The sequence below is a fragment of the Labeo rohita genome, chromosome 18, assembly GCF_022985175.1.
Source record: "Labeo rohita strain BAU-BD-2019 chromosome 18, IGBB_LRoh.1.0, whole genome shotgun sequence".
NCBI classification, from domain to species: Eukaryota; Metazoa; Chordata; class Actinopteri; order Cypriniformes; family Cyprinidae; genus Labeo; species Labeo rohita.
Genome location: NC_066886.1, coordinates 20,578,351 through 20,601,533, shown reverse-complemented (window position 1 = coordinate 20,601,533; position 23,183 = coordinate 20,578,351). Strand labels below are relative to the sequence as shown.

The window sequence follows — 23,183 nt, the reverse complement described above, 5'->3', positions numbered from 1 at the left end:
ATTTTGCACCTGAAAGGGACACTCCTACTAATGCATATGCAGTTAGGTCAGCCGCAAAAATGACTATGTCCACGCATTTTCATCATTAACTTTTCACTGCATGTTTTGACAATTCCTACGGTACCTTTAAAGACAAAAGAGGGTTTGCGCTGCCGTAAACTGTTGGTACACCTGGCCCTAAATATTTCTCTTATTTTCAGTTTACTTCATTCATTTTTAATGGATCGTCATTTTTAAACAATATAAACTCAGATCAGTGAGGACTATGATCAATTAATAAAAAATAAATAAATAAATAAATAAATACAAAACCTGTTCTAAAGGAAAACAAGTTGACAAAAAGATTGAATCCAATATTTGTTGACAATATATCGTAAAAGATTTATGAACTATTTTTTAAAGTTGTTCCTTTTTCAATGTGTCATATTCAAATTGGCATCTCAAACGAGTTTACCTTCTTCATTAAGTCATGACAAGAAATTTACATTTCAATAAAGTAAATCTCTGTAATAATAGTACCGTTTTGAGAGCATTTCCTGGGGTTTTTACAAAGTCAGCCAGGTGGTATTAGGGGCTACTTTAAAAATACTTTTTTTGGCCCATGGGCCGTGCCATGTCACGAAAATATCTTAGTAATAATCACTAATGAAAGAAGTTGGAGTAAATGGAGAATGCTCACAGATTCTGTAACAGCCACCAGAGGATTAGACAGCTCTTTAGTTAAGTACACGACTGCCATCTAAATGTCAGACTAAAGACTGTCATGACAATTTTCAAATGCAGATTTAACAATCAGTAAGTATAAATACATTCAGAATCAGATAACTGAGAAATGTGCATGCATGGTTATTCATGCATGCAATTTATTCATTTTAAGATGTGTGGTGTTTCGGTTTAAAATAGACACAAAAAGTCTTATCTCTCAGTTCAGCACAAATCTACAGTAGAATCTCTAAGTGCAGCATTTGTATAAGGAGGCCTTGGCATAAGATACATACTAATAATTATTATTTGCATAAATATTTTGTCATTTAACCTGGTTAAAATATTAGTAATACGCTGTTTTATAAAGATTGTAATACTTTGTAAAGGGGCCCAAAATAGCAAATATGACGTCTTCATTTCCAGAAAGGCCAGTGGCACCGCCTGCTTTATAAAAAAGTGTCACACACAATCTTTATGATAAATCAGTGAGCTGTGTGAAGAGTGAAGATAAAGAGAGAGGGATGTGGTTAATTCTGTATCTTTGTTTGTTCCTGTCTTGCAACTGTATCTCTGTAGCTCTGATGGCCAGTTCAGGTACCTGTAAGCTGCAGGGACACTTTACACTGAATGGGATGTACCAGGATGGAGACTTTCTCATTGGTGGTTTGTTTGAGGTTCAGTACCTCAAAGCATTTCCAGAGCCGAGTTTCAGAATGGAGCCAAAACTACCACGTTGTGAGCTGTGAGTCTTCACCACACCAACAGAAGAAAAGATAACATTTTGTAATTACTTGGAAATGTACAGCTATTTTTATACCAAGTACACACTATAACTTGACAATAATTGTTTAGTATAAAACATTATACATTTGAAAGTCCTTTTTTTTTTTTTTTTTTTTTTTTTTTTACTGTTACTGTTACATTTAGTTTTACTGGAGTTAAGAATGCAATTCATTTGTATTGCCATCTGCAGCTTCTATATGACAAGCTTCCAGGAGGCACGGACAATGGTTTTTGCCATCAATGAGATTAATAACAATCCCAGTCTGCTGCCTAACATCACACTTGGTTACCAGATCTTTGACAACTGTTTAAGGCTTGGAGTGGCATTCCGTGGTGCCATAGCTCTGTTTAGTGGGACAGAGGAGACTGTCTCTGACCTCAACTGCAAAGGTCCACCACCGGTGATTGGAATCATAGGTGATCCAGGTTCTACTCATTCTATTGCAATTTCCAGTGTCCTGGGGCTGTTTCGAGTGCCTATGGTATGAGAACATTTTAAAACAATTTTCTTTTTCTGTTAAAAAATATATACAGTATATAAATTTAAACTGAAATAAGCTAAAACAAGACTTTCAGTTTTACCCTTTTTTTGTCCATCACATTTGTCATATTTGTTTGTATCACAATGCATTTGGTTATCTATAAACCAAATTGCAATTAATATCTGCCTGTCATATTTTCAAATATAATAGCAAACCACTGTATGCAAATATCAAAACTTGCTTCATACACACACACACAAGTTTATTTGTTCATCTTTCTCTCACTTTTTCTCTCTCTCCACTTTTTTTCCTCTCTCTGTCTCTGCCCTTTCCTAATTAGATTAGCTACTACGCCACCTGCTCCTGTTTGAGTGACAGGAAAAAATACCCCTCTTTCTTCAGAACAATCCCCAGTGATGCCTTCCAGGTGCGGGCTATGGTTCAGATCTTGAGGCATTTTGGATGGACCTGGGTTGGTCTCATCTACAGTGATAATGACTATGGTGTCTACGCTGCTCAGTTGTTCCATCAGGAAATGCAGCTGTTTGGACATTGTGTTGCTTTTTCTGAAATTCTGCCCAATGATAACAACCCCAGAGATATTCAGCGCATAATGGGAGTGATTCAGGCCTCTACAGCTAGAGTGGTGGTTGTTTTTTCCGCTTCATCCTTACTGATACCTTTGATAGATGAGGTGGTGTTGCAGAACATGACAGGCAGGCAGTGGATTGCAAGTGAAGCTTGGGCCACTTCACCCATGTTTCACACTTCACGTTACCACCCATTCCTGGGAGGTACACTGGGCATTGCTATAAGGCATGGAGAGATACAGGGGCTACAGGACTTTCTGTTACATCTTCGTCCCAACATTGATCAAAGAAATAATATGTTGAGAATCTTCTGGGAGAACATGTTTGGGTGCAGGTTTGAAACTGAGAGTAAAGAGACAGATGGAGAGCAAGTGAAAAGATTCTGTACAGGACTGGAGGATCTGAGCACCACAAACACACCATACACTGATGTTTCAGGGTTGAGGTCATCTTATAATGTATACAAGGCAGTTTATGCCCTGGCACATGCGCTTCATGACCTGATACAGTGTGAGAAAGGGAGAGGACCATTCAGTGGGAACAGCTGTGCCGACATGTCAAATCTAAAACCCTGGCAGGTAAGACCCACAGGTATAGTGTAGATTCCCTCCAGGCATATAGAAGAGCTGAATGTGGAACAGCCAAATGTGTGCTCTATATTAATTCTTATTTCAGATAAACATATAACATCTGTCCTGTCTACAAAATGTACAGCTGGTTCACTACCTACAGAAAGTGAACTTCACCACAGGCTTTGGGGATCATGTGTCATTTGATAAGAATGGAGATGCTCTGGTCATCTATGATGTGTTAAACTGGAAACCAAGCTCTGATGGTACAATAAGGTTCCACAAGGTCGGTGTAATAAGTAAAGGGGCAGCACCAGGGATGGTGCTCATGCTGGATGAGGATGCAATATACTGGAACTTTCAGAATAAAAAAGTAATGAACCCTGTTTTTATGTTAAATGTCATCCTTTTTGTAGATATATTTAAAATACTATTATGCAAAAGAGATGAAAAACAAATGACTGATAGCAGTGGATGTCACTTTCAGCCCCCACGGTCTGTGTGCAGTGAGAGTTGCCCCCCAGGAACCAGACGAGCCACAAAGAAGGGCCTTCCTGTCTGCTGTTTTGACTGCCTTCAATGTGGAGATGGAGAGATTTCCAATACAACAGGTCAGCAGATTATTGTTACCAAAATTTGTATATACTTTGATAATTTGATATAATTTCTCAAAAATCAAATCAACACACCACCTTCTGTCTTCTTACTCATAGATGTTACTGAGTGCATAATGTGTCCAGATGAGTTCTGGTCCAGTCCAAATAAGGACCAGTGTGTCCCCAAAGAAATAGAGTTTCTATCCTATGAGGATCCTTTGGGCATCTCTCTGACCACTGCATCTCTACTTGGCACCTGCTTCTGTGCTCTTGTGTTGGTCATCTTTGCTTATCACCGTCACACTCCTATAGTACGTGCCAACAATTCAGAGCTCAGCTTTCTGCTGCTGTTGTCACTCAAACTGTGTTTCCTGTGTGTGCTGCTGTTTATTGGCAAGCCACAATTGTGGACGTGTCAGTTAAGACATGCTGTGTTTGGCATAAGCTTTGTCCTGTGCATTTCCAGCATCCTGGTCAAGACTATGGTGGTAATAGCTGTGTTCAAGTCATCTCGACCAGAGGGCAAAGGAGCAATGAAATGGTTTGAAGCAGCTCAACAAAGGTGCACTGTTCTGGTCTTAACAGCACTCCAGATTGTGATATGTGTAGTCTGGCTATCAACTGCCTCTCCAGTACCTTATAAAAACAACCAGTATATCCGCTCTAAAATAGTATATGAATGTGCTGTTGGCTCAGTGGCTTGTTTTTCAGTGCTTTTGGGCTATATTGGAATTTTGGCAGCAGTAAGCTTCCTGTTAGCCTTTCTGGCAAGAAAACTTCCAGATAATTTTAATGAAGCTAAGTTCATCACTTTTAGTATGCTGATCTTCTGTGCTGTGTGGATTACATTTGTTCCAGCATATGTGAGCTCACCAGGGAAATATGCAGTTGCTATGGAGATATTTGCCATCCTGGCTTCCAGTTTTGGATTACTGGTAGCCATATTTGCCCCAAAGTGCTACATCATCCTTTTACATCCAGAGAGAAACACTAAAAAAGCCATCATGGGGAGACAAACACAGAAATAAGTAGTTTTACTGTACAAAGAAACAAGAGATGTCTTGTGTTCCTACAACTATTTTAATTTACATATCTTAATTTAGTTTATATTGTTACAGTTATATTAAGACTTCATAGTTATACAGTTAGGGGGTAAAAATATTCTGAAAAATCTTTGTGTGGTTGGGGCACGTACCAAATCTCATTATCCATCTTACTACCTTACTAAACAACATGCCTTTAAGAAGATTAATTTACATGTGATATAATTTACAAGCATAACAAATAACATTTTCAGAAACATCAGTCAACCAAGCAATTAGTAATTAGATCTAAAACATGGCAAATTATTATACAATGCTGAGAATACACAGACAATAAATGCAAATTGTGCACAACAGAGAGGGAAAAAGTGATTAAATTCCCTGTATTCCTGCTTTATTTAAACTCTGCATGAAATCGATTTCTATCTATTTCTATGTATCTAATCTAACCTTTTTTTTTCTCTCTAGTTTCAAAATGTTTTTATCTTATTGTGAACAATTCATTCATGCATATGTTTATTTTTTATTTTTTTGTACTTCATAATATGTAAATAAAATGTCATAACACTACATTTCAGTGGAATTCAATGATAAGTGTTTTTTTTTTTAATAATAATAAAAAAAAAAATAATAATAATAATAAACAGCACAAAATGCAGCTCCACTACAGGTTTAGTGAAAATTAGGGCTGCCCCCTATTAGTCGACTAAAGGTTAGTCGACAAGAAGAGGCTTGGTCAACACAATTTTATTAGTCACTTAGTCTCAGTAAAAAACTCCACAGGAAGTGGTGGAGTCACACAGTCCATGACGGATAGATTGTTAACGACTGGTCTAGGCTGTGTGGTAATACAGTACATAACAGCAGCTTTTATATTTGGGTGAAGAGCAGAGCATTTGAGTCATGCGCAGTAGCAGCAGCTTCAGTGGAGACTGGATTTAAAACATTCAGATGACACACAACTAATTTCTCTGTAACTGTAAGTTACCAAAATCACACGTGAAAGCACACAATGCACGGTAGATGGGCTTTTGTGCTACTGAGCGTCTCTTTCACACTGAATAACATGACAGACAACTAGTTGTCCAGTCCTATTCTGTTCACACAGTGTGTGTGTTCCGAGAATGTGGTTGTGAGTCCTGAAAATTTATGGGTGAGTTCAGTTACAGAATTTGTAGTGTTTCTTATTGTTTTAAAAAATAACTCAAGAAAGCACACAGACACTGAATCAGATTTCTCATCACAACTCACTCTTTTACTCTACTACTCATTGTCCCTTAGGTGCAACATCTGTACAACATATAACAAGATCTAGTGGACGCAACACACTCCCCTCTTTCTATGAAAAAAGGGTATTACTTCAACAACAAGTAATAGTAACACAACAGCATTGTTAACTACTTTATAAAACTGCTGAAATTATCTTCTCTTTTTTTTCTTATTTATTTAACAGTTTTGCCTTTAACACAAACGTAGGCAATCCTTTACGCTTTTACTCAAGCTACATAGTCCTTCATCCATATCGGACTCTTCTTCATCTTAACACTCTGTGAGCATGCATTTGGATCCATCCGAGTGTTCTCACTTGAATCCTTCACCTTTCTAGCACACCTGGAAAACCAGACCGCATTCCAACGTCTCTCACTGAGAAGGTATGTACTTGCTCCTGTTTGCTCTGCACCGTGAGAGGTTGCGAGAATTTTGAGTCTGTTTTCTTTACCAGAAACGGTTCACTCTCATTCAGTCATGTTCGTTGTTATGTTGACTGACGTCATGGGGTCTCACTTGGGAGCCCAATCATCTCTGAGCTTAAGAAGAAAAGTCCAATGAACAAAGGCGAGTGGAATTTGCATGCCAAGTCACTCCCCCGTACATATGGGGTGGCGTGCATCCACAGATTTCTGCTTCGGAGCCAATTGCTTCAGCTCTCTCTTTTCTGAGCAGGAAAAAAAGTGGAAGAATTTGTTTGCTGTGGAAGATTCTCGGCTGTGAGAGACATTCTGGGTCGGCATTACCCTGGAGTGTCGGGGCCTATTCAGCCCTTGGTCAGACCCTGCATTCCTACAGCCAAGGAGTGCTCCTAGGTCAGGTGTTAAGGAGGTTGTCCACACGGATGCCTCCAAGATGGGCTGGGGTGCTGTATACAATGGGCAGGCAGCCTCGGGCTCCTGGACAGGACCTTGACTACAGTGGCACATCAGTTGCCTCGAGTTGGTGGCAGTGCATCTCGCCCTTTGTTGGTTTCGGCCATTGCTGCAGGGAAAGCATGTGCTAGTACAGACAACATTACGACGTTCACTTACGTCAATCGCCAAGGCGGTTTGCATTCCTGTCAAGTCAAGTCAAGTCAAGTAACCTTTATTTATATACCGCCTTTAACAATACAGAATTGTGACAAGGCGGCTGTACAGTATTAAATAGGAAACAGTACATCAACAATGCCAAAGGCAACAGTTTAGGTAAACAGTTTAACGCTCACATTTTAGGTAAAGGTAGTTAATCAAAAACAATAAAATAAAATGCAATATTGTGTTTAGAGAAAGTGTCCCCAACTAAGTAAGCTAGAGGCGACAGCAGCAAGGAACCAAAACTCCATCGGTGACAAATGGAGAAAAAAACCTTGGGAGAAACCAGGCTCAGTCGGGGGGGCCAGTTCTCCTCTGGCCAAAGTTCTCGTGGTCTTGTGCCGACAGCCGTCTAGGTGATGTGGTCTTCACTGTGGATCCGTCTCTGGGGCTCATCTAGTTGATGTGGACTCCGCTGACATTCAGGGCTGTAGAGGTCGTCTCTAGGTGCTGATCCACCATCTGGGCTGGGTTCGGACTGGATCCGGGGGACTGCAGTGACCATCTGATCTGGATACGGACTGGATCTGGTGGTTAATGTGACCTCGGAATAAGAGAGAAACAGACTAATATTAGCGTAGATGCCATTCTTCTGACGATGCACTGAGTACATCGGGTGTTATGGGAAGTGTTCCCGGTTCCGGTTGACCTAATTAGTGCAGCCTAACAATCCTTTAACGGATTTGAATTATAAGAATATGTTGATTTGTTATGTGTAAGCAAGGTTAAAGAGATGGGTCTTTAATCTAGATTTAAACTGACAGAGTGCGTCCCGAACATTGTAGGGTAGATTGTTCCAGAGTTTGGGCGCTAGATAAGAAAATGATCTCCCACCCGCGGTTGATTTTGATATTCTCGGTATTATCAAATTGCCAGAGTTTTGAGAACGCAGTGGACGTGAGGGACTATAATGTGATAGGAGCTCGCTCAGGTACTGAGGAGCTAAACCATTCAGGGCTTTGTAAGTAATTAGCAAGATTTTAAAATCTATACGATGTTTAATAGGGAGCCAGTGCAGTGTAGCTGTCATATGTCACAACTCGCTTGCCATCTCCTCCTCTGGAGTCAGTCCCGGCTCAAATCGCTGTGTGCCATACACATTCCAGGAGAGCTGAATCGTGCAGCTAATGCACTCTCACGCCAGCTTACAGACTCTGTGCAATAAAAGTTCATGCTGTATGTGGAAGTAAGGGTGCAGATTCATAGGGACATCATTTTGCTTCTTGGGCCATCCACTCTGCATTTGGGTTTGTAAGCGAGCAATTTCAGGGCAGCATTTACTTTGTTCTTCCAAAAGTGCGAGAGGTATGGGGCTTAAAAATGCTCACATTTTTGCTCTACAACTTTCAGATGTAGCAGGATAGTTTCTATCATTAGCGATTACGTGATCCACAGCGGTAGCAATGTTGATTTGTTTTAGTACTCTGGAATCTTTGCGTCTTTTGAATTGTTCGGTGCGTGGTTTGTGACATTTCCACTGACCTTTATTTGCCGAAACAGCTTGCACAACACTTTGAGATTGACTTCCGCTTGCATCTGTATCGGAGAGAAGTGAAGCATTACACACAGCAGACTCAAATTGACATGCCAAATTTACTGCTTTTTCCAGAGTGAGCTCGTCCTCCAGCAATATCCTGTCTCGCACTGCCGGCAGCCAGGCTTGTTCCACCAGCTGATCACGCAGCACTTCTTGCTCCATAGCACCGTACTGACACTATACTGCTAACTCACGTAGTGCAGAAATGTACTGAGGTACAGTCTTATTATTTCTTTTTGATATTTGGCAAAACTTTTGTTGGCAAGCAATTACGTTCAATCTGGGAATTAAATGTTTTGTAAGTGCTGACAGTGCCGAAGCATTTTTTACTATCAAGTAGTTTGAGAAAATCTTTTGCCACGTATCACTGATGTGCAGGAACAGGAACAGTCACCATCCTTGTCTCCATTATGTAGTGTTCCTTATTGTTTTTAAAAAATAACTCAAGGAGACACACGGACACTGAATCAAATTTTATCACTCACTCTTTCACTCTACTACTCATTCTCCCTTAAGCCAGGCTCATACTACAGGATTTTTTTGCCTGATTTTGCCCCAATTTTCCCCTCCCAAGAATCAGAGCAAAAATCTTGTCGAGCACTTCGATCGGTCCCGATGTTCGGCACATATCTGGTAATGTGAGACATTCACATATTGAATCTTGCACCTCCTGATCTGCTCTCACACAAATTGGGGCCGCCCCCGATCATATCAAACATGATATTTTGGATTTTAAATCGGGATGATCACGGTTATGATTATGTCAGTACTTTCACAACAGCCAATGCGCGACTGCAAAACAGCTGCTGTACGGTCCATTGGATAGTGGAAATGGAGGAAACTGCTTCTTATGTTTTTGTAGTAACACTGTCTGTATAATATGTTGAAAACATATTACAATCGCATGGAGTAAGGAAAGCTCTGGAGTGAAATCGTCTCAGTTTTGAACATACAGGGTGAGTGCATAAAGCTGCTAGCACGCTAACTAACATATGTAAACATTAGTTGCAGAAATGAGATCTGTTGCGTAAGATCACGTGAGGTGCTCCCTTCGGCTTGATAATCTTAATAATATCTTGTAGTGTGTGATGCGCCACAGTTTTCCAGTTTTGTAGTGTGTGCATGTTTAAGATTTCAGGGAAGGTAATCTGCAAAGATTCTCCTTGTGTGTGCGCTGCAACCAGATTTCATAATCGGTTAGGATTTTAAAAATCCTGTAGTGTGTGCCCATAAATAACCATACTGTGTGTGAACGTAACCGTATTAAGGACTCAAATACAGGACTGACAACCGTATTCTGCTACTGTGTCAACGTGGCGTCTGTAAACTTCAAAACTTTGAAACTCTGTATACTTGCCTTACAAATATAAAAAATATATCTATTAAGAGTGAAATGTCTACTTTCAAATGAACCAATTCAAATAGAATACAAATATTCTCAAATCTGTATGAAACATGCAGGGGCATCCACTACTGCGGAGATGACAAGTCAGTGTTGCTTCATCTCTTAAGCCTAAACCAAAGAAACTAGTTTAACAATAAATTATTAAAACGTTAATGCACTCTCCTTGTTGTTTATCTGCCGTTGTGCTGTGGCAAGCTTTTTCTGCATGCGCCTGAGAGCTTATTAGGCTATGTAGGCAATTAAAGTCTCAGTATTATGATTTATATGGTTTATTAATAAACGTGTAAATAAGGTTAACAAATACTTAAACTGAACGACTACTAGTCGACCAGAATAATCTTTAGCTGAGGGCAGCCATAGTGAAAATCCTGGTTTAGTGAAAATTGCTGGACATAATGTGTGGATAGCAAACTCTGGGCATCCATGTTTCTTGTTCACAGCCATGTGGTGAGAAAACATTGCTATGTCCACTATGTCCATCTTGACAATATCAGAAGTGACTTGAGTTCCTTACTCACACAGAACAAGTATTTAGGGTATGCACTTTTAGATGTAATTGTGGTTATTACTTGTAAAATTTTGCAGTGTGTAATTGCCCTATACACTCTTAAAAATAAAGGTGAGAACCTTGAACATCCATGGAACCTTTCAAATGCAGAAAAAAAGAAGTATAGTAAATATGAAGTATGACCATATTAGCCTGTTTCTGTCAACACTGTACTGGCTCCCTATTGAACATTGCATACATGTTAAAATCTTGCTAATTACTTACAAAGCTCTAAATGGTTTCGCTTCTCAAAACCTGAGTGAGAACTTATTATATTATAGTCCTTCACGTCCACTGCAATCTCAAGATTCTGGCCTCTGTTTTTCTTTACCACTGTTTTACGGACTCCTATTTCCCATAACACCCTCCGCCTAGTAACTGATTACTGACACCTGACTCAGGAGGACTATAAAAGATGCACACAAAAGCACTAACATTTTAAAGTCTTGTTCCACTGTTAATGGACATTTCTGAACACATTCCATGTTTATCTTGTCTTGTTTTTGCCTTGCCTTGTTTTTGCCTTGCCTGTGTTTTTGGACCTAGGTCTATTTCCTTGCTTTTGTGATTGTTTGGTGCCTGCCCTGGCCATTGCCTGTGTAGTGGACAGCACATTCCAGGGCCCAGTTTATTGCAAGGGGCCCCACCCTAACCACAATAGTGGACAGAGGCTTGCTACATTTTGATTGGATCTTGGTGAACTAACATAAAGAAAAAAGATGCCAGGACAACAGCCAGACACCTCTTAGAGGGCAAGAAGAAGACCTTTGGTACAAAGCCTGGGAAAGACAGATTGCATTGACCTATTGGTCAAAATGCAATTTCTGCCCTCCTCCCACCTTGAGACTGATTCCTAAGGTTTTGGCCTGTGACCGACCATAAAAATTCCTTAGGACCTCCAGATGCAGCAGCAGTGGGTGAAACAAAGAGAGAATCCATTCAAATCCATTCATAACTAGATTTTCAAACCTTAAAACTGATGCGCACTACAACACACACATCTTATAGTTATTCAGAGAAATAAGTATTCCTAGTGACAGCAATGTGTAGTGCAACATCTTACATAAACTCAGCTGTTAATGGACAAATGAATGCATGCAAGACAGCTCAATCTTTTGCCGTAATGTTTGGACTTAATGTGTTCGTAACATTGCCAAATGCATTCTGGTTAAGGTTTGGAAAGTGAGAAATGCACCAGTAAAACTTTAGTGACAATTTTCTAACCCTGTGTTTGGACTTTGCAAATAAATTCCACAGGAGGAAAGAAGGGTGGGCCACCACGTGTCCCCTCACTCTGATGGAACCAGCCAAACACAGCACGGGAATGGAGAAGCGCCAAATTCCAATCTCCTCCTCATCAGAAAGGGATAAAGGTACCCTTCCAAAAGAGACTCCTTGTTCTGAGTCTGAGTCCCATAGAGGAAAGACACAAACAGAAAAACAAAGTTCTGAGTCTCCCATCCGGTGAGACAATAGGAGATCAACCTCAGTTCTGAGTCTTAGTCTGTTAAGGGAAGATACTGCAACAGATCACCTTGTTTCTGAGTCTGCTACCCACGAGGGAAGGGACTGTAACAGAAACACACCGTTCTGAGTCTCGGACACGTCCAAAAGACACTAACAGATCAACCAGTTCTGAGTCTGCAGCCCACAAGGGTGAGACAACAACAGATACCAAGTCCAAGTCTCCAGCTTTTCAGGCAGCAACAGACACGACCACGTTCTGAGCCTCCAGCCTGCAAGGAAAGAGATAATCTACGTTCAGAGTCTTCGTCCAGCGAGGCAACAACAGATGCAGCGTTCTGAGTCTCCATCCTAGGGAGACAAAGTGGATTGAGCAAGTTCTGAGTCTTTAGTCCAGAGAGGCGGAAGACCCACAGACATTTGCAATAAGGTTAAGCTGCAGCAAGCAAACCTTCACTTCGGGTATTTTTGCTTACGTGTTACAACCTAAGGACCTTCAGCACCTACTCCAGGGCCACATCTGCGTGTTCCAGATCTTAGGACCCTTTGGTGCTCCAGGAGATCAGCATCCTACAGCGCTTCATGTTCAAGGCTGTCAAAATGGATTCCTGCTCCTTTCCCCACTGTACTGCCACCCGCGCAACCAATGGAAGTCGTTACTGCCACTGGACTGCTCTCTCAACCACAGTGAACGTAAATATCACTTCCAAACCTCTTCCAGAGAACTTGGCATTGTTGTATGTTATCAGTATATGATTTTCTAATTTATATTAGATATTAAATAGCTGACTGCAGTTTATAACAAATCTTACACGTATTTGTTTGATGCATAATAAGGTTCTTCACCTTATTTTTTTCAGAGTAGCAACAGTTTATCTTTTGTGGCGGGAGGAGCAAAACGACAGACACAGTGGGCGTGACGTCAGGCCTCGGAGAGGCTTTTATTAAACAATATAAACAAAAGTGTCCAAAAGGAGGAATAAAAGTGTCCAAAATAAATATGGGATCTGGTGTCCTCGACATGCAGGGGTTCCGTGAAGGAGGGACAGTGTTCAGAAGGGAAGGGTCCAGGTAAGGGGTGGAGTCCGGCGGCCGCACTCGCTCCCCACCGATGAGGGGTAGCGGCTTCCTTCAGCGGCTTCATCCACCTTTCATCATGGCACTTCCTGAGGCGGGTAAATCGGCCCGGCATCCTAGCCTGCAGCCGTCTGGGTGCGGCTCACGTCCAGACCGCGGGTCCGGCAGCTCGTCCATCGTTTCGGCGGTGCTCGATCCCTCTACGCTCCCTTCCTGGACCCACGAGGACACCAGCGTGCATGCACAGGGAAGAGACCAGTCTCCCGAGGAGAGGCGCGTTCGGCATTTTAACAGCGGCGGTGATGAGGCTTCATTCACATCCGGTGTGCCTCATCACACGCCGCCAGACCTGGCTGTTTCAGCGTCCCTCCTCTCTCGCACACCCACTCCCATCGGGAGCCTGGTGAAGGGCGGCGATTACGGACGGGGTGACGATGATAATTAGGGGGAGGCAGCCAACTCGTCACACTTTCCAGATAACGTAGCTCTGACATAGCAACAACCAAAATAATCACTTGCATTTTATGCATCTTATGCACCTTATTCCTTTTTCATTCATGGTATTCATTTAGTAGTTGTTGATAACTCTTGTCTATCTTTGTTAATAAAATGTATTTTATTACAACTTGTGTCTTCCTTGTGTTGATAATACAGTAAGAGTTTCTACAAGTTAGAGATCCCACCAGTCCTTCTTATGTGATGTACTCATAATCACACATTAACTGACACATGATCCAAGAATCATAACGTCAGCTGTGACATGAGTACCCATCACTACCCTCTTTCATCTCCCCAGGGTTGGCGAAAGCGAAATTCACAACGTCAATTGGTGTCCCTGGGAGGGCTAACTTTGAGTGAAATTTACTACACCTGTATTCAATTACTCTTTTGCCTTGCCCTGGATATATTTGCTGGTGTTAAACCCCGCCTGTTTTGAACAAACTCTTCTAATAAAAGCTTGCATTTGGATTTCCATTGTCATGCTCCAATCCATTACACTCATGGACCTTTCCCCCATCTCCACTATCTCACTATCCTATCGAAATAAAGGCAAAAACGGCAAAAAAAAAACAAAAAACTGTGCAGTGTTGAAAACCCTATAACACCTTTGGTGTTCCTGGTCCAAGGCCTTTATGTTTGCAAGCACATGTGTGTGGGCGGGGAGGGGCACTCATACAATTGGAAATGCAATAAGGTCGGCTGCAAAAATGACTGTGTCCACACATTTTCGTCACTAGCATTTCATGGCATGTATTGACAGTAGTTTTAATGACAAAAGAGAGTTTGCGCTGATGTAAATTGCTAGTAATTCGAGCCCTAAATGTTTCTCTTATTTTCAATCTCCCATATTTATTTTCAATGGATGGTCATCTTTAATATAAGCTCAGATCAGTGAGGCATACGATCAGTCAATCAATTAATCAATCAATTATTCAATCAGCAGGGGAACACACTCCAACATAACATTAAGATCGGACAGGGACAACGGAACTGAATCAAACTTATAAAGGGAAGCTAACGAGACACAGACAGGTGTGGGTAATTAACCAATGATGACTTAACAAGAAACGGAACAGGAAAGACCAAATAAGGGCACAGAAGGGCGAAACCAACAAAACAGTCCACAGGGGTGTGACATTACTCCCCCCTCCCGGATAACATATACATGGCGGAGTATACAGTCCGGGAGGCCATGGCAAATCGGGGAGCTCAGGTAGCCATGGCGGAGCACACAGTCCAGGAGGCCATGACAGAGCGGACAGTTCATGCATATGGGCCCCGCCCGCCCGCCCGCCCGCCCGCCCGCCCGCCCGCCCGCAAGCCCGGGAGAGTACAGGAGGACCAGGCTCGGGAGGGCGCTCTGGAGGTGCGGGCTCAGGAAGCGCTGGCACTGGAGGGCGCTCTGGAGGTGCTGGCACTGGAGGGCGCTCTGGAGGCTCTGGCTCTAGAGGGCATTCAGGAGGCGCGCGCTCTGGAAGCACAGGCTCTGGAGGGTGCTTTGGAAGCGCGGGCTCAGGACGGCACTCAGGAGGAGCGGCCTCTGGACGGTGCTCAGGAGGGCTGGACGGGACCAGCTGAGATGTAGGAGGGCTGGACGGGACCAGCGGAGACGTAAGAGAAGAAGAGGATAGGGGCATCGAACCCTTAACTCTTAACCCAAGTCCTTAATATATATTTGGCTTGCCACATGAGAGGCCGGCGGCTTAGAGCACTGGGCGATGGCCGGCTGACTTGAGCGCGGGGCGGCGGCCGGAGTCCTTGAGCGGCTGGCGGTTCCGGGCTGAGGAAGTGGATGGAGCCTTGGATAACGTGGGGTTGTTTGGGGCAGGGTAGGCAGTCCGAGCTGCTGGTGCGGTATGTGAGGGTTCCCGGCGTGGTGTGAGCCGACACGACGCGGCGTGTTCCAGAGGGGGCAGGACGACGAGACATGTAATCCTCCCTTGTGTAATCCAGCTCGGACGGCCTCTTATTTCTTTGACTTCGAATTTAGAACCGTTTAAATAAAGGACGAGATCAGGGGATACTCACACATGAGAAGATCGCAACGGATAGTCTCATCGTCCAGCCCCAGCTGAAAACACGCACCTAGAGCAGTGTCGTGCCAGCTCAGCTGGTTAGCTAGCTCGAAGAAATCCTCCACATACCGCTCCAACCTCCGACCGCCTTGCCGCAAACCCCACAGAGCTTCCTCAGCCGTCATCTTGTATTTGGTCCGATCTTCTGTCAGGATGTGTGTATGAAGGAGCCGAGAACGAGGAAATAAAACAAACAGGTTTTAATAATAACTCCAACAAGGGTACAGACAGGAACAGCAGGGAAACACACTCCAAAATAACATTAAGATCAGACAGGGACAACGGAACTGAATCAAACTTATAAAGGGAAGCTAACGAGACACAGACAGGTGTGGGTAATTAACCAATGATGACTTAACAAGAAACGGAACAGGAAAGACCAAATAAGGGCACAGAAGGGCGAAACCAACAAAACAGTCCACAGGGGTTTGACACTGACAAGAAGACTGAATCCAACATCTGGTGACAACATAGCATAACAAGAAATTTATAAACTATTTTTCGAAAGCCGGTCCTTCATTTTTAATGTGTGATATTCAAAGTGGCATCTCAAATGAGTTCACCTTCATCATTAACCCTGGTGAAAAAAAACAGCATATGCTGGTAGGTATGTTTTGATGCTGGGATGCTGGTTAGGTAGGTTTTGATGCTGGTTTAAGCTGGTCCTTAGCTAGTTTATGCTGGTACTTTGCTGGTTTAAACCTACCTACCAACAAATGCTGTTTTTTCACCAGGGAAATCATGACATGAAATTTACATTTTAATAAAGTCAATCACTGTAATAACAGTACCACTTTGAGGAAGTTTTCTGGTATCTCAGAAAGTCAACCCAGGTGGAATAAGGGGCTACTTTAATAATACTTTTTTGGCCCATGGGCTGTGCCATGTCACAAAAACATCTTAGTAATTATAATTAAGGAAAGAAGCTGGAGTAAACAGGGAATGCTCACAGCTTCTGTAATAACCACAGGAGGATTAGACAGGCCTTTATTCTTGAACACAGGTGTTAAATACACAAAGCTAAGCACAGGACTGCCATCTGGATGTCAGAATAAAGACTGTCATGACAATTTTCAAATGCAGATTTACCAATCAATTAGTTAGTATAAAAACATTCAGAAATGAATCACTGAGAAATGTAGATGCATTGAAAAAATATTTGTGTATTTAGGATTTTTTTTTTTTTTTTTTTTTTTTTTTTTAATGCTTTTGAATATAAGCTTGGTTGTGTATTTGTTAATCATATTTCAGTACAGCATTTGTATAAGGGAGGCCTTGGGATTAGTTAAATAGTAATGATTATTTTTACCATAAATTTAAAATCATTTAAATGTATTAATATATTGTCAATATTCCGTTTTATAACAATTGTCATATTTGGTGAAGGGCCCCAAAATAGCACAAATGACATCTTCATTTCAGTAGCACCGCCTGCTTAAAAAAAAAGTGTCACACACAATCTTTATTATAAAACAGTGAGCTGGGTGAAGAGTAAAGATAAAAAGAGAGGGATGTGGTTAATTCTGTATCTTTGTTTGTTCCTGTCTTGCAACTGTATCTCTGTAGCTTTAATGAACAGTTCAGGTACCTGTAAGCTACAGGGACACTTTACACTGAATGGGATGTACCAGGATGGAGACTTTCTCATTGGTGGTTTGTTTGAGGTTCAGTACCTCAAAACATTCCCAGAGTTGAGTTTCACAATGGAGCCAAAACTACCACGCTGTGAGCTGTGAGTCTTGACCACACCAACAGATGAAAACAAAATATTTATAATTATTTGGAAATGTACAGCTATTGTTATGACTGAATACACACTATAACTTGTCAATGATGATTTAGTCTAAGCAGCCCATATTGTACATGATTAAATGGTTACAGGACTGGAATCATTGACTGCATATATTAATTTAGTATAAAAATATTATCCAAAACGTGATCTCACATTGATTTGATATTGTGTTATGAAATTCAGTTAATCTTTGATTATTATTATTATTATTATCTTGCTGTTACTGTTACATTTATTATTACTGGAGTTAAGGCTGTCATTTAATTTGTATTGGCATCTGCAGCTTCTATATGACAAGCTTCCAGCAGGCACGAACAATGGTTTTTGCCATCAGTGAGATTAATAACAATCCCAGTCTGCTGCCTAACATCACGCTTGGTTACCAGATCTTTGACAACTGTTTAAGGCTTGGAGTGGCATTCCGTGGTGCTATAGCTCTGGCTAGTGGAACAAAGGAGACCGTCTCTGACCTCAACTGCAAAGGCCCACCACCGGTGATTGGACTCATAGGTGATCCAGGTTCTACTCATTCTATTGCAATTTCCAGTGTCCTGGGGCTGTTTCGAGTGCCTATGGTATGAAAAAAAAAATATTTTCAAAAGATTGTGGAAACATTTTTTCATGGAACATTTTTCCCTTGTCACTGTTTACCCCTTTACTATTTATTTACTTAGATATAATCATTTTTGAACACTGTGGCTTTGGAACTGATAACATTTTCCATCTTCCTCACATCTTTCTTTCTGTCTCTGCTCTCCATATCTCCTAATTAGATTAGCTTCTATGCCACTTGCTCCTGTTTGAGTAACAGGAAGAAGTACCCCTCTTTCTTCAGAACAATACCCAGTGATGCCTTCCAGGTGCGGGCTATGGTTCAGATCTTGAGGCATTTTAGATGGACCTGGGTTGGTCTCATCTACAGTAATAATGACTATGGCGTCTACGCTGCTCAGTCCTTCCATCAGGAAATGCAGCTGTTTGGACATTGTGTTGCTTTTTCTGAAATCCTGCCCAATAATAACAACCCCAGAGATATCCAGCGCATAATGGGAGTGATTCAGGCCTCTACAGCTAGAGTTGTGGTAGTTTTTTCCCATTCATCCTTATTGATACCTTTGATGAATGAGGTGGTGTTGCAGAACATGACAGGCAGGCAGTGGATTGCAAGTGAAGCTTGGGCCACTTCACCCATGTTTCACACTTCACGTTTCCACCCATTCCTGGGAGGTACACTGGGCATTGCTATCAGACGTGGAGAGATACAGGGCCTACAGGACTTTCTGTTACGTCTTCATCCCAACACTGATCAAAGAAATAATATGTTGAGAATCTTCTGGGAGAACATTTTTGGGTGCAGTTTTGAAACTGAGAGTAAAGAGACAGATGGAGAGCAAGTGAAAAGAGTCTGTACAGGACTGGAGGATCTGAACACCACACACACACCATACACTGATGTTTCAGGGTTGAGGGCATCTTATAATGTGTACAAGGCAGTTTATGCCCTGGCATATGCACTCCATGACCTGATACAGTGTGAGAAAGGGAGAGGACCATTCAGTGGGAACAGCTGTGCTGACATGTCAAATCTAAATCCCTGGCAGGTAAGACCCACAAGTATACTGTAGAGCCTCTTCAGGCATATATAAGAGCTGAATGTGGAACAGCAAAATGTGTGCTCTATATTAATTCATATTTCAGATAAACATGTAACATCTGTCCTGTCTATTAAATATACAGCTGGTTCACTACCTACAGAAAGTGAACTTCACCACAGGCTTTGGGGATCATGTATCATTTGACAAGAATGGTGATGCCGTGGCCATCTATGATGTGTTAAACTGGCAGCCAAACTCTGATGGTGCAATAAGGTTCCACAAGGTCGGTGTAGTAAGTGAAGAGCCAGCAACAGGGATGATTCTCATGCTGGACGAGGATGCAGTATACTGGAACTTTGAGAATAAAAAAGTAATGAACCGTGTGTGTTAAATGTCACCCTTTTTGCAGATATAGTTAAAATACTATTCAAATCTATGATATGAAAAATGAGAATTAATTTAAACGCCAATCTTGTCATTATGTAAAAGAGATGAAAAACAAATGACTGATAGGAGTGGATGTCACTTTCAGCCTCCACACTCTGTGTGCAGTGAGAATTGTCCCCCAGGAACCAGACGAGCCACAAAGAAGGGCCTTCCTGTCTGCTGTTTTGACTGCCTTCAATGCGGAGATGGAGAAATTTCCAATACAACAGGTCAGCAGATTATTGTTGGCAAAATTTGAATATAATTGGATATAATTTCACAAAATTCTAATCAAAATGTTATCTTCTGTCTTCTTACTCATAGATGCTACTGAGTGCATAATTTGTCCAGATGAGTTCTGGTCCAGTCCAAATAAGGATCAATGTGTCCCCAAAGAAGTAGAGTTTCTATCCTATGAGGATCCTCTGGGCATCTCTCTGACCACTGCATCTCTACTTGGCACCTGCTTCTGCGCTCTTGTGTTAGCTGTCTTTGCTTATCACCGTCACACTCCTATAGTACGTGCCAACAATTCAGAGCTCAGCTTCATGCTGCTGTTGTCACTCAAACTGTGTTTCCTGTGTGTGCTGCTGTTTATTGGCCAGCCGCAATTGTGGACGTGTCAGTTAAGACATGCTGTGTTTGGCATAAGCTTTGTCCTGTGCATCTCCAGCATCCTTGTGAAGACTATGGTGGTAATAGCTGTGTTCAAGTCATCTCAGCCAGAGGGCAAAGGAACAATGAAATGGTTTGAAGCAGCTCAACAAAGATGCACTGTTCTGGTTCTAACAGCACTCCAGATTGTGATATGTGCAGTATGGCTATCAACTGCCTCTCCAGCACCTCATAAAAACAAGCAGTATATCCGCTCTAAAATAGTATATGAATGTGCTGTTGGCTCAGTGGCTGGTTTTTCTATGCTTTTGGGATATATTGGATTTTTGGCAGCAGTAAGCTTCCTGTTAGCCTTTCTGGCAAGAAAACTTCCAGATAATTTTAATGAAGCTAAGTTCATCACTTTTAGCATGTTGATTTTCTGTGCTGTGTGGATTACATTTGTTCCAGCATATGTGAGCTCACCAGGAAAATATGCAGTTGCTATGGAGACATTTGCCATTCTGGCTTCCAGTTTTGGATTACTAATAGCCATATTTGCCCCAAAGTGCTACATCATCCTTTTACATCCAGAGAGAAACACAAAAAAAGCCATCATGGGGAGACAAACACAAAATAAATAGTTTTACTGTATAATATATTAAGATATGTAATTTAAAATAGTGTGAATATATATGGGAATATTTCTACTACTATTCCCATTTATATGTTTGCACGGTAACACTTTAGTATAGGGAACAATTCTCACTTTTAGCTAGTTATTTGCATGCCTATTATTAAAAATATTGGTTGTTTATTAGTAATTATAAAGCATTTATTGTGCATGACAATATTCTACATCTCTAATCCTACCCAATACCTGAACCTAACAAATATCTTACTAACTATTAATAAGCAGCAAATTAGAAGTTTAGGCAAAACCTGTAGTTAATGGTTTGTTAATAGCGTGAAATGGACCTTAAAATAAAGTGTGACCATTTGCAGTACTATTTTTAATTTGCATATCTTAATTAATCTGGTGTTGTTGTGGTTATATTAAGACTTCACAGTAATACAATTAAGTGGGGTTGGAATAATCTGAGAAATGTGTGTGTGTGGTTGGGGCATGTTCCAAATCTCATAATCCACCTTACAAAACAACATGCCTTTAAAGAATATTAATTTATATGTGATATCATTTACAAGCATAACAGATAACCCTTTAAGAAACATCAGTCAATCAAACATTTTTTAAAGACATAATATTAATAATTAGATGTAGAACATGGCAAATAATTAGACAATGAGAATACATAGATAATGTAAAAGAAATTGTGTGCTGTTACAATAAAAAGGAAAAACAGGTTTTCCTCCTTTTTTTAAACTCAGTATGAAATCAATTTCGTTCTATTTGCTAAATTCAAGTTTTTGGTCTTTATTGTAAACAATTCATCCATGCATGTGTTTCCCCCTCCTTTTTTTTTTTTTTTTGTACCTCTTTATACATAATTAAAATGCCATAACACTACATTCCATACTACATAACATAATAAGCATTTTATAATAACGATGAGACAGGAAAACATTACACTATGTACACGATGTCTATCTTCACACCATCAGAAGTGACTTGTGTTCCTTACTCACATAGAAATATCAAAAATGACCAGCCTATAAAAAGTAGCTTTCTAAATATCATGTTATGCTATATTACCACCAAGTATTGGATTCAACATTTTTGTCACATTGTTACTTTTTATTTACTGTAGGCCTCTCTGTGAAAAAAGAAAGCCTGTAATACTCAAATTAGTTATTTTGTGTATATAAATGTGTGTGTTTGTGCAGTAGCATGAGTGTGCATGTATCCATGCATGCACAGGTTCAAGGCCTTTATGTTTGCAAGCACACATGTACATATGTGAACATGAACATGATGAAAATGCTCCTGAAGTCCAGATTCACTAAACAAGGCAAATTAGCGCAAAGAAACATGGGTTGGAAAGTACTGACAATGTGCAAGGATTTCGCAAATTTGTTCCATGAATTATGCAATCCAAATGTCTGATTTTGTGGTGGTAATTTTACTTTTGGGAGTTATGCCGGTGAAACTCTTCATCTCAGTCAGTTCACTAGAACGTGAAAATAAAAACTGACGTCGCTTTCGGCATCTGATGCTGCATTAATGGCGCATGTTCTATCAGAGACGATGAGAGATGAATCTGCTTCATATGCTGAGAACGGTAGCTAAATATTTTAATTTATTCCCTTCATATTCCTCTTGTGGCCCGAACGTAGTGGAAAAAAGAAAGAAAGAAAGAAACATATTTCCTGTTAAACAGGTTTGTGTTTTTTTTTCTTTTTAATATAGTCAGTGCTTGAATCAAGATTTTTCATTGACAACTGCAGTGTTAAAGGGTTACTTCACTCCAAAATGAAAATTTTGTCATTGATCACTTACCCCCATGTCGTTCCAAACCCGTAAAAGCTTCATTCGTCTTTGGAACACAGTTTAAGATATTTTGGATGAAAACCAGGAGGCTTTTAACTGTCCCATTGACTGTCATGTAAATACCAATGTCAAGGCCCAGAAAAGTATGAAAGACATTGTCAAAATAGTCCATCTGCCATCAGTGGTTCAATCTGAATTTTATAAAGTGACAAGAATACTACTAAAGAAACAAAATAACGATTTTATTCAACAATTCATCTCGTCAGCGTAGCGCCATTTTGGAGGATATCTGCTGGACGCAAACTATGTACGCCGTTCTGTGTCAGCCGCACTACAAAGATACATTTTCTTTGTATACTTACACTTTGATTTGAACAAAAAGAGTGTATCCAGTGTACACAATTTGCGTCCAGCAGATACTCCCCAAAATGGTGCTATGCTGATGCGGAGGAGACGAACCGTTGATTAAATCTTTTTTTTTTTTCTTGACGTTCAGAAAGTATTCTCGTTGCTTCATACAATTCAGATTGAACCACTAATGGCAGATGGACTATTTTGACGATGTCTTTCATACTTTTCTGGGTCTTGACAGTGGTATTTACTTGGCA

At 40.9% G+C, this 23,183-nt stretch overlaps 2 protein-coding genes across 2 annotated transcripts; both read left to right on the top strand.

Moving 5' to 3' along the window:
• Nucleotides 1-1,222: 1,222 nt before the first annotated feature.
• Nucleotides 1,223-4,753, top strand: LOC127180790 (extracellular calcium-sensing receptor-like). The gene is made up of 6 exons (XM_051135097.1): nt 1,223-1,447; nt 1,679-1,970; nt 2,311-3,138; nt 3,275-3,502; nt 3,617-3,740; nt 3,843-4,753. Exons 1-6 carry the CDS (start codon nt 1,227-1,229, stop codon nt 4,751-4,753), a joined length of 2,604 nt encoding a protein of 867 aa, XP_050991054.1. The 5' UTR covers nt 1,223-1,226.
• A 12,477-nt stretch (nt 4,754-17,230) lies between these two features.
• LOC127180793 (extracellular calcium-sensing receptor) lies at nt 17,231-20,770 on the top strand. The gene is made up of 6 exons (XM_051135100.1): nt 17,231-17,451; nt 17,795-18,086; nt 18,285-19,112; nt 19,249-19,476; nt 19,639-19,762; nt 19,857-20,770. The coding sequence occupies exons 1-6, from the start codon at nt 17,231-17,233 to the stop codon at nt 20,768-20,770; spliced, it is 2,607 nt and encodes an 868-aa protein (XP_050991057.1).
• Nucleotides 20,771-23,183: the final 2,413 nt, after the last annotated feature.